Genomic DNA, 12075 nt, shown 5'->3' with positions numbered 1-12075 from the left:
GCTCAGTGTTGAAATCTGACAACGATTGCTAATGTCTGTGACCTGAAGTAACCTCGCCATTTTTGTACAGCGAATTTTTAGATGTTGAATTTGAGACAGCGAATTTGAGCAAGTTGAATTTGTAGGACACTGAAAATATTGTATTTGAATTTTTAAAAGTTGAATTTTTTTATATGTTGAATTTTTTTAACACTGAAAAAATATATATATTGAAAATTTGATCTCTGAAATAGGAATGTGAATTTTTTTTAACAAATGAAATTTGCATACATGTACAAATAATGACACTGAAATTTTTTTTAGGTCAAAAATATATTCTGAATTAATTTTTAAATTGAAAAAGTAAGAACAAATATACAACATTCAAATTTCAGATGCATTTTTTATTCAAATTCTGATGGCACATAATTACTTCCATAGAATACAGCGGGCGGAGAAACCTAATTTGAAATGTACAGGGTTACACCCAGAAAAAAAAAACCTTGAATTCAACTAAAACCAGTAGGAATTCTTTGCGCCCACACTAATTGTCTTGACACAAACATGCTCATCAAGGTTTGGTCAGACTTTGAACGGAGCGTTCGGGTCAAACTACATTCGCTGAGATTGTGGTGGCAGGTAGAGTACGTGCTTCCATTTTAATTGCGTTGGAGTGGCTTTACTCGGTAGTTAGGAAGCAAAGCTTGTATCTCTCGGTTTTCAAATTGGGCAGATTAATATTAAATACAAAGACATTCAGAATTTTTGTCACAAAGGCCTATTGTTTATACAGTGTTATTTGTAATTAAACCTTTCATTTCATTTTTTTTGTGAGTTAAGCATTTTTTGTCGGAACAAATGAGACTTTGTAAGTGTTACAACAGACGTGAACTGCACTCTACATTTTGCACGAGGAAAGGAAGAAGAAGAAAAAAAGAGCAACCAGGAAGCTATGTTACTTAACAGAGAGAGTTACATGCACAGCTCACAGTGTCTGGTTTTTTGCTGTGGTTAGTGTGGCGATGTTGATCAAAAGAGCTCAAATGCACCGGAAACACGATTTGATAGCTACTCACGTGTTATGTAAGCGAAGTGGAGAGAAAACGACTTTAGAATTAGAGAATTGAAGACACCTGATGAAAATCTGTATCCTGGGTTTATTTTCTCCAGCAGTGAACTGGTACTAAACTGTTTGAGTGAAAACCATCCTGTCCTGTCCTGTTAGGAAATTGAATTTGTGGTGAGTGATTATTCCATTTAAAGCAATAGCCACTTCTGCCCCTCTCCTGAAGATCTAAATCAGCTGAAGCATCAGCATCATCTCTGTAAGTTGAGATATAATCAGAAGGTTTAGTTAGTTACAATTTTATGGTTAAAGATGACAGATTTATTGCATTGATAAGGCACCTATTTCTCACAGCTACTGAAAACACAAAAAGAAAAAGGGGACAGGAGCTAAAGCTTTTTAATACAGAAATGCTATGTTATGGCCTATGCAGTCATGGAGAAGTTTTCTGATTTCTCCATGACTGTGTGCACACATTACGTGAAAGGTTTATGATGCTCCTTTCATACTCTAGCTGCAGGACCTGCCCATTCTGTCACTGCATTTGACTGCAGAAAACTTACCTCACTTGTTGTGCATGGACATACTTTTTAATAACCCAACATTTCTGAATTAGAAATGCTTCTCATTAGATTTCTGTATTATAAATTCTTTGGTTTTATTTTCTGAATGTCTGTGAAGTAAAATTTTAGGGTTTGATTCTCAAGCCATAATCATGTGGTTATGCATTTTTAGCTTGTGCACATTTTTTTTCTATCATGCTTTTCCTTCCGCTCAACATTCCACTAATATGCTTGAAATACTTCAGCCGTCTGCTTGACAGCTATCATAGTCAAATATTTTGATGATTGTGTAGTCCATGAAATTTTAATAAAAACGTACTTTTTATTGGGCCTGGGCACTAAATTTCAGGGTTTAATTTGCTGTAAGCCACAACGATCAAAATGAACAGTGACAGACTCTTAAAGTAGATCACCGTAATGCATGAGTTTTGTGTTTTAAAAAAAAAAAACTGTATACAAGTTTCATAATTTTATTCCAATTGACTGAGATCCACCTGTAGTTTTGGAAGATCTGCGTCACAGATTTAGTAAATTCTTGGAAAACGTAGAAGCAGAGCGGGGCGTCATGACGGGGTTTTCAGCTGTGAAAATCGTTTAACTTGTTTGCTGGAGGTGTTTGTTCACTCTATGAGCTTTTTAACTTCACAAATGAGGAACTTAAGAGCACAGAGGAAGTTGGCCAATAATTGCAGGCTAGATTTCTCAATGCAGCCCTGTTCTTTTAGGATGTTGAGCAGCAAAACTGAACATGTCATGCACGTCCCCCTCTCCGAGAAAATGAGCTTTTGCACCTAGAAACCGAAAAGGAGTTCTGTCTGTGCTGCTTGGATCCCGTATTACTTACTTCATCTGTGTGTCACAGAGTGAATGAAACTGCTGACAGTGGACATCTTTGCACAAGCTGTGAGTCAGTGTTGTGCGTGAGCTCAGCTTTATAGGTTTTAGCCTTTGTTTCTGACTCAACTTCCCGTTGCGTGGTGAAATTCAACATTTTCTGTATTCTTCTCCCTTGTTTCTGCAAAAGTTTTGAAAAAAACAAAAAAAAAACATTGTCTGTACTTCTGTGCCTATGACGCCACTTCCTTTTGAAGAAACAAAAGAGAGAAAGAAAGAAAAAAAAAACAATTACTGCCCCATTATCTGGGGAGAGATGTTGTCAACCTACACACCTCTCAATACGTTTTTCTTCTGGTTTCTTTCAACAGGCTGCCTTCCCTCTGTCTGTGAGTCCTTCGATGGCTGCTGACGACTATAATCCCGTGAGTGTCCGTCTTTTTATTTTTTTTTTGTGACATTTACAGAGGTGTTACTTCTGCTTCTGCTATTTTATTATGACAGAACTTGATATACGAATTATCAAAGCTTACAAGCCTTTACAGCAGGCGAGAGGGCAGTTTCCCTTCTTTTCTTTTTCTTGTTTCAAAATCCCGTGGAGGCACAGGAAATGAAGAACGGATAGAAAGACGAGACAGAAAGCTAAAAGTCAGAGAGGAGCAAGAAAAATAAGTCGGGTGCATGTGTGAAACAGGATGTTCAGCGAGCTTTTTCGTCTCAGTTGTTGCGTGTGACCGCTTTCTCTTCTTGTCTTCCTCCTCGGACCTCGCCGTTGTCCTCTCTGAAAGGTCTCCCTGAGGCACAAGTCGAAGAAGAAGCACCGAGGGGGTAAGCCGGCTCTTTTTGCTTTGCGCCTGCAGGTGTTGCCTTTCCGCTGTAGGTTTGACCGCCGGTGGGCGTGTGAGAAGCAGCAGGACAATTGGTGTGCGCAGAGGAATTTTAGACAACCCACAGTTACTTTCACTTCACTTCTTTTATGCCTTGGTGTTCTGCATCGTCTCTCTTCATTTCTGAGTGTCTAACTTTAATTGCTTTTTTTTTTTTTTTTTGCTCGTCAATGGCCTCTCGTTAATTATCACATCAGGGGAAGATTGCTGAACCACAGCACTTCAGAGCAAACCAAGTTCTAGGTGCTGTGTGGGGAGAGGGGCTGTTATGTATTTTTATCATTTTTGTGACCTACATTGGCTGGGATGGAATTTTTTTGTGTGTGTGTGTGTGTGTCTCAGCTAGGATGCTGAACTTCACGTAAATGCTTCAGCTGATGCTTCATTTGCTTGTAGCAAGGTCTCTGTGGACTCACGTACAGGCCTTATCTGTGCACAGGCAATGGTACCATGAGTAGAAGACGAATCTCCGTCAAAGAGCTCGGTCAACCGGACCACCAGGGATGGCTTTACAGGAAGAAGGAGACCAAGGGTTTCCTGGGAATCAAATGGAAGAAGTACTGGTTTGTCCTTAAGAAGACTGCGCTCTACTGGTACACCAACCAGTTGGTGAGTAAAGAATAATGTTTGATGTATAGCCTGCCGTGCTTTTTGTTGTGTGAAATATAAATTGCTAGTGTTTATTAGCTGCAGTTGTCTAGGCTACAAGCACAACATCAACATTTATATTACTGGCATGTGTTTTGTTTATGATGCTAACACGACAATGGTTGCACTTATTTTTATGGATTGGTAACAAACTGTTGTGGGCTAAATACAAATGTAGGCCAAACTTTTGAGAAACTTATTTCTAGAAACATTAGAAAATTATGCCATATTCTTTTCTCACTCTTTTTATGCACTGCTTTGTGCAGCTCTGTTATCATATTGGAACTAAGTCCAATATACTTATTTATGTTTGTAATGTGACAACCAAGTTGAAGTTCTTCACTTTATTTAAATAAGGGGACTTCCTGTGTCCGTTCAGTATGTCCCAAAATAAAAAGCCCTTATTTTGGCATTCTAGAAGTTTACAATTAAAAGATTCTTGCCTTTTCAGATTTTATTTTGGGTCAGCAGGAGTAAAGGGGCAAAATACAATATCGCGTAACATTTTACACATTTTTCTTTGTTTAAAAATTGTTCAAAGCCATGCGTATTCAGTCCATATTCGGATATTATTTTAGTGTTGGTTCATTACATTGAGGTAATGTGAAAATATATACAACAAATAACCTTTTCATGTTTTGGCCAGCATGTTTTGGAAAATGTGTTTGTCACTTTGCTCGTTGTTCATCAAAACGATATCACACTTAGCTCTGTAAATTGCTGTTAAGTGCTGTGACAGGGTGATGAGACATGGGAGCTGTAAACTTGGTGTCTGCAGACTCTCTATATTTACTGAAACTGTACAGAAGAACAATTACTCCGTTTCTAGCTCTTTCTTTTAGAGGTCCCTGGTGGGGGGCAGGTGATGGCATTCTGTATCTTTGAGTGTGCAGTCACTATAAAAAACAAAAGAATTTAAGCTATTTTAAAGAAGAGACTAAATAACTGAGGAGTTTGTCATAATTATTTGGCGATCAGCCTGACCAATATTCCCTGGAGAATGTTGACTCTTGACCTTTTCTCTGGACATGGATGTTTTGGTAGTTTTCTGCAAATCTCAGCTTATTCCATAAGAAACAGTGTCTGGAATATCAGACGAATCAAAGAGTGATTTAATCATTCTGTGTTTCACCTTCTTGTCGTCTTCTCTCACCATTTCAAAGCATGGATGATTCAAAGACATGTTAAAAATAAATCTGCCTTTTAAATCGGTTCTTAAATCTTGAATCTGCTTTTCCTTTTGTTTCATTTTGTTAAACACCAGGAAGAAAATGGCCAACTATAAGTCTTGTTCACTTAGCAACAACATCCACATTGAAGAGTGTTGTCTTCAGTGTGATCTTGAAGCACTTGTGATGATGATATATATGTTCACTGGTTGGAATCATGAATAAATACATTCATGACCAAAAAAAAAAAAAAAAGTGAGAATGAGAAGTGGAATTGCTGAGTTGTTATATTTTATTTTTGGATAGTAGTGGAGATGAGTTACATAAAACTTTGGCCACAAATTGTACAAAAAATTTATTTTGGTTTTGCTTAGTCTTTTTTTTTGTAATGAAGCTGTTATTTTGAATAACTATTGGGGGTTCATACTGTTATTTCAGCCTATTCAAAGTGATGATTAATTTTCGTATTCTTTTTTTTAATTTTTTTTATGTTTTTCCTCTCAGTTGCTGTAAATTTACAGCAACTGAGAGGAATCTAGAAAATTCTAAATGTTAGCATCACTATAAATAAAACATGCTCTTATTTTTATTTTTATTTTTACCAGGCTATAATAGAAATGCTTTCTTAATAAGGAGGGTCAGCATGCTGTTTTTTTATTTAAGACAATTAAAAAATATATCATAATGTCCTTTTATACATTTTTGCTTACAGTAGCAAACACCAAACAAAATAGTCAATCAAACTTTCAATCTGTTGAGCACTTTACGCATTTAACACCCTTCCTTATAAGCACACAATGAAGAAGTGTGAATGTCAGACGAGTCATACTCGCTTCTTAAACCTCTGTCACGCTGCAGCAACAGGAACTGCACTGGGTTTCCTGTATGTGTCTTTGTCACTACCAGACTGATGGCATAGAGACAGACGGACAGAAAAAAAAAAATTCTCTTTAGAGATTTCTTCTGTTTTTGGTGTTTTCATCATACTTGTATGTTTTAATTATCAAACAAATGTATCAAGAAGATAACCTGAGTGAGGGGAAAAAGGCATCTAAATCAAACTGGTCCTATATATATAAAAAGTAATGACTCTTTAAACCCAGTAACTAGTTGTTCAAACATTAACTTTAAGTTTCATCATGATATTATGCCATATTTATTGTGGTCACTTTAAAAAAGGGTGGTCACTCAAAAAGGTTTTTAGACAATTTGCACCACATTCTGTTGATGATAAATCTATTAACTACCTGCAATCAGAGCCTCACAAACACAATTACTACCTGATGATAAAACTCACACATTGTAAAATAGGTCATGGCACTGCACTAGATAAATAAGATATCGATAAAACTAAATTCTTCAATCAAATCCTAAGTAACCCCCAATGACCCTCGTACTGCTCCCTCCATGTTTGACCACAGGGATGAGTCCTTTTCCAGAAATTGTGAGCAGCAAACCCCAACATCCTGATCACAAACTGTTTAAACTTTTACCTTCAGGTCAGCACTACAAAGCGCTATCGGGGAAAAACCACATAGACAATTTCTTCCCCAGGCTTTCTCTCCAGTTGATCACCATGAACAGCTTACAGCCAGAGTAGTCAGCTACTCTACCGTGAAGCAAATATGCATATAACATTACCACAACAATCCTTCTTGTTTTCCTTTAATTATTTATTTAATTTTTATGTCCTTGAAATTCATTCCTTGTTTTCGTGATACTGATCGTAAACACTGACCTTAACTGTTCTTTTCTGACATCTAGAGTGAGTCGTTGATGGTCTTTGAGAGACCTTTTAACCACTTCCAGACTGACGGATGCGAGTGAATTAGAAAACTGTGTTTTGTATTTACATAACTCACCCTTTTCTACTATTAAAACCATTTGATCTAAGACATCGAAGTGTGACAAATGTCAAAAACGGAAGCAATCTGTAAGGCAGCACATACTTTTTCATGACGGCAACGGTTGTGAAGGCTTTGGTCAGGATTAATGTATGTCACCCATCACCGGCTGCAGCTCGGCAACAGGTGTTGCCAGGAAGTGGTTTGACAACCATCGCTATGTCTTTAGCGCTAACTGTTATTCAATTTCTGTGTTGCAGGCGGAGAAAGCAGAGGGCTACATTGACCTCGCAAACTTCGTGATAGATGTAGCCATCGAGTGCAAGAAGAAGCAGTAAGCCCAAAGCTTTCCTTCCCAGGATGATGTTGTTGTGATTCAGCAACTCATTTCTCTGTTTAGCTAAACACAAGACTTGATTTATACCATCAACCTGGGTGTCAAAGTTTTCCCACACACTGCGACAGGAAGTGTTTATTTTGCTAAGTCGTTCTGAAATGATCTTTGAAATAGAAAAGTCACTTCCTTTTTCCACTGATCACATCTCATCACGGGATTAGATTTTCTTTATTTCTGCATATCTCTTACCAGAAACCCCATAAAGCTTTCCACTAAAAGTAGCTTGAAACCACAAGAAATATCATTAATGTACTGAGAACAATAATTCAAGGTTGCTAATCTGTGGGTGTTTTGATCCTGTGCATTAAAGTTTCTATGAGCTGCCTCTCTAAATGCTCTCCTGTCTCTCACAGTGCATTCAAAGCCTGCCATCCTCAGGTCATGATGTTTTATTTTGCTGCTGAGAACCACGATGACATGAATCTGTAAGTTACAATAGGGTATAACTAATGTGAAGGCTGATTGGTTTTTCCAAATGTCGTATGTTTAAAGATGAATCGTTTATTCTTCTCAGATGGTTGAACAAGCTCGGGCTGGCCTCCATTAATTATGAGCAAACAGATCAAACCACAGCAGCTGGTAAGCCTCCCCCACCCCCATGTGTTTTATTGCCAGGTGTGGACTTAAATTTAGGTCAAAGTGTTTGTGGCTGATTCACAGGAGATATGTGACACTGCCAAATTAGAGCAACGTAAAAATCCTGTGATCGATTTTCGTTGTGTCGTCAGCGCGTCATCCTATAAATTCATGCGGTTTTTTTTTTGTCATGTTTCTCTTCAACGTGGACGTTCAGAGTGTTACAGTGAAGCCAGCGATCACGAAGAGGCAGAGAGCACAGAGATCCCCCCTCCGCCGTACTCGGAGCAGACCCTACGGGACTCTGTGGATGCATCTAATCCACCTGGGAGCACACATCAGGTCAGCGAAGATTCCTAAAAATAGCACCTACTTCATCCCTTGATTTGTTTTGGTCGATGGGTTTAAATGTGTGTCTTCAAAAAGTATCCGTACCTCTTTTTTTTCCCATTTCTGGAAAAGGGGTATGAAGTTCCCTTTTCAAGTTCTTGTTACAAAGGCAAGCTCCAGTTCTTGCTGTTATCAAAACACCATTTAGGGCATAACTATGAAGTGGAAGAAAAACACATGGATTTCAAAGTTCTTAAGTAAAATTTATGAGTTTAGTGTGTGTGATACCTTTACAGACCATCTACTTTTTATACCGAGATTAACTTAAGCTACTTATGTGACTTCTTTGTGTTGTCTTTGTGCTTCACACATATACAGTATGACACTTTGCATTGGAATATCGCATAAAAAAACAAGACAAAAAAAAACTATGAAATATGGTGACTTAGCCCAATTGTTTAGAAAATGAAGACGTATGAATGTCTCAAACACGTCTTTTCTTTTCTCTCTTTTAGGGTACTGTTCCACCACCATATTCTTCCACAGCTCCTGCAGAAGCCAGCGATTCGCTCTCCTCCCCCGTCAGTACGATGACGTCGCAGAGCTCCGCCTCTTCGCTCGCTAAGCAAAGGCAGTCCTGGATGGATCTTGTCTCAGAGGCGTCCTCTACTCCAGTCGGGGAGACAGCAGTGGTGTGCTCGGTCCAGGTCCACGCTCAACGACCGCCACAAGGGAGAACGGAAGTGGCAGCGTTGTCGGAAAGCTCGGTTCCTCGGAGCTCCACAGACTCAAATGGGTCCAACAAAGAGAACCCCGTGGCTCACGGGGAGGAGCGGAGGGACGTTTTAGGTCCTCAAAGTGCAGGTGAATGTTTCTTCTTTCATTCCATATTTCCTTTCCTACCTTTATGTGTTTTTCCCTCAAGTTGATTTCTACCTTAAAACCCCCTTGGACTAGCCATACTTAAGTTATGCAAGTGGGCTGTATAATAAATTGTAACCTTATCCTCTTGCAGGCAATCGTGGGAATAGCTCTGATGAGATGGAAAAGCTGTACATTCATCTAAAGGAGGCCAGCCTTTCACCAATCGGGGATCGGAAACCATCCACGAAAAGGGAATTCAGGGCTTCTTTTGTTAAACGCTGTAAAAACCAGACCGTTAACGATAAGCTACACCATATCAGGGCGCTCAATAGCACGCTAAAGGTATGCAGTGCAGAAACACTTTTGAGGTTTTGAAATCATCTGAGTATTTTGTTGTGTGAATATCAAATGGATAGATTTTCTCTCTCATTTTTTTCCTTCTCTTTCTTTTGTCACAGTCTAAGGAGGCGGACTTGCAGGCAATAGAGCAGGTGCTGTCTGACCCAGAGCTTACCTCAGACAAGTTCAGAGAGTGGAAGGAAGCCAACGTGCCATTGATGGTGGAGATCTGTGTCAAAGACGACCACAAGGGGGCGCCAGACGCTGTGACAGCTGCAGCATCAGTCACTGCTGCCCCTGTTGCAGAGACCAGTTTATAAGAAGTCCCTGTGACTTAGTTTACTGTTTGGACTTGGACCTCATGATTACATACACTCACTGCTGTGATTTAGTCAGATGACACTTCAGTTCCATGTAAGCGCATATTTAACTGCTGTTTAACATGCATCTGTAAAGTGTTGTTTTGTTTTGTTTTTTCTTCTTTGTTTTAGGTTTCATATTGACTCGGAAACATGAGCAATACACATGAAAATGTGATTTCTATTTTACTTGGTAGAGTTGGCTAATTTTTCAGAGCTTAGTCTTTTTAACATTTTAATTCACAGAACCTTTGCATAAACTCTTGATTGAATGGAACGGAATGCACGGAAACACTGTTTTTTTGTTGTTGTTTGTTTTTTGTTATTGTTTTTTACTGTATAATTTATCTACTTTGTTTTCATCTGCAGGGAACAAATTCCCAGATAGTTGTTGTCTGCTAATTATTGGTGCCATGCACCATCTGTGCCTGTTACAAGCAATCCAGGAGCCATGATTCTTTCCTCGTGCTGTAGATGTCGCATCATGCTTTATATTAACTGTTCTGACTGAACAATAAACCCTGTAGTTAGAATAAATTGCATCCTGATAATTTCAGATAAATAGGAGTCAAATTATTGTCGCTATGCAGTTTAAAACTCTAAAACACTAGACATTTGCCTTGAGACCATAAATGTTGGCAGTATGTTTATTTTAGTGTGGGGAAAAAAAATACTTGGTAGTATTGTTTAGCATTACTGCCCTGTATGTGTACAGAAACTTTTCAAAATAAAGAAAGCAAGCCTAAAGCTGCCTTATCATTCGGGATGAACATTTATGCCTGGATGCGTCATATTTTAAGTGTGCAATCAGTATTGGCTAATGGAGTCTTTGCAATGAAATATTAGTATCAGCTGTCTTTCAGATATGGTCACATTTTAACTGAGAGAATCGTCCAAGTTTAAATACAAATGGGTAAATAATTCAACTCTAAAATATGTAAAAAATAAAACTAAAGTGACATTTAACTTCTCATTATCAATAAACAGCATCTCTTTTTAAAGAAGAGGTTTGTCAGCTTACAGTTTTGGCACTGTTCATTTGTAACAAACCTTTACAAATGATATTTGTCCTGTAAAACTATTGTAAAAATTTTTATTTGAACTTTTCATTAGATTTGAGCTTATCAAGCAGCAAGAAATATGTCCCTTATGTGATTTTCCAGGAACAGCTTTAGATGCCTTATTAAACCTTGAACATGGATTATTACAGATGTAGACAGTCCGGGCTGGCTCCATGTGAACTTTTTTTTTATACATATTTCCTTCATGTTATAGTTTAGTGTAAATATGTTAATAATGAATGTGTAATTGTAGTGTTTTTTTCTTTTGTTTTTGCTATAAAAAGAAATAAAGCAACACCAAAATTTCCAGGCTGTTCTGTCAGTTTCTATGTCTACAGAACCTGGATTTGCAGAATAATAAAAAAAAAAGACAAAAACTGAAAAGTTCCATGCTCGGGTCATATTAAATGAAGGATGTGAACAACAGCTTTAAGCTTTTACAAATGATTTTAATGTAGATTTATTTTTAGGTTATTTTAATACAGATGTTTTGACATAATTAAATTGTAGCTCCAGTTGAAATAGATTGTCATGTCCCATTCTCAACTCTTTTGCAGGGTTACCTCATTGGCCTGTATTTACCTCAGTTTAACTTCCCTTCACTTCTGACCACCCGTACTGAAAAAGAAAATGTTCATGTGCCATGATGCTGCTATCACCATGCGTAACCATGGATATAATGTGTTCAGTTTCACATGGAGTGTTAGTTTTTCTCCAAACAAAGCATCTTCATGTAAGCCAGAAAGCTGAGTTTTTGACTAATCTGACCAGATAACCTCCCTCCACATGCATGGTGTGTCCCCATACAACTGATGTTTCCACCTGTGCCTCTCTGATTAATGATTCATTTTTGCTCAGACCAGGTCAGTATTCATACTATTTTGTCTAAATGTTCCATATTCTCTCAATTTAGTTAGATGATGAAATAAACAGTGCACTGTGTGATGCCTTAAGCCTTGGACATTACTTTGTAGCATTACCCTGTTTTGAAGTTTATTGCAGCTTTATCCGAGACCTTTAAACAAAGAGTATTTCTGTTTTCTGTCTGATTAAATTGTTTTAAAATGTTAAATCAGATGTTATAATCTGTTAGTATTTGAGTTGCCTTTTCCTTTAATAGTTTTTTGCTCTTGAGTAATTTCTTGGATGCCAATTATTT

At 37.9% G+C, this 12075-nt stretch overlaps 1 protein-coding gene across 3 annotated transcripts; it reads left to right on the top strand.

The window, feature by feature from the left end:
- Positions 1–425: 425 nt before the first annotated feature.
- On the top strand, positions 426–11223 carry ipcef1 (interaction protein for cytohesin exchange factors 1). Of its 3 annotated transcripts, none has more exons than XM_008399547.2 (11): positions 426–618; positions 2814–2867; positions 3231–3270; positions 3769–3938; positions 7251–7324; positions 7741–7812; positions 7902–7966; positions 8181–8305; positions 8809–9157; positions 9309–9499; positions 9616–11223. In XM_008399547.2, exons 1-11 carry the CDS (start codon positions 544–546, stop codon positions 9814–9816), a joined length of 1416 nt encoding a protein of 471 aa, XP_008397769.1. In that variant the 5' UTR covers positions 426–543; the 3' UTR covers positions 9817–11223. The 3 variants fall into 3 exon arrangements, with proteins under 3 accessions (XP_008397769.1, XP_008397771.1, XP_008397770.1); XM_008399549.2 differs by lacking the exon at positions 426–618 and adding an exon at positions 671–1219; XM_008399548.2 differs by lacking the exon at positions 426–618 and adding an exon at positions 1701–2511.
- Positions 11224–12075: the final 852 nt, after the last annotated feature.

This window comes from Poecilia reticulata, linkage group LG22, assembly GCF_000633615.1.
Source record: "Poecilia reticulata strain Guanapo linkage group LG22, Guppy_female_1.0+MT, whole genome shotgun sequence".
Classification (NCBI taxonomy): domain Eukaryota; kingdom Metazoa; phylum Chordata; class Actinopteri; order Cyprinodontiformes; family Poeciliidae; genus Poecilia; species Poecilia reticulata.
This window is presented reverse-complemented; position numbering and strand designations above follow the sequence as displayed.

Coding starts and splice junctions, on each gene's coding strand:
- ipcef1 (XM_008399547.2), top strand. CDS start 544: ATGCTCATCAAGGTTTGGTCAGACTTTGAACGGAGCGTTCGGGTCAAA. Junction 619..2,813: donor CGCTGAGATTGTGGTGGCAG/GTAGAGTACGTG, acceptor TTCTTTCAACAG/GCTGCCTTCCCTCTGTCTGT. Junction 3,271..3,768: donor GAAGAAGAAGCACCGAGGGG/GTAAGCCGGCTC, acceptor ATCTGTGCACAG/GCAATGGTACCATGAGTAGA.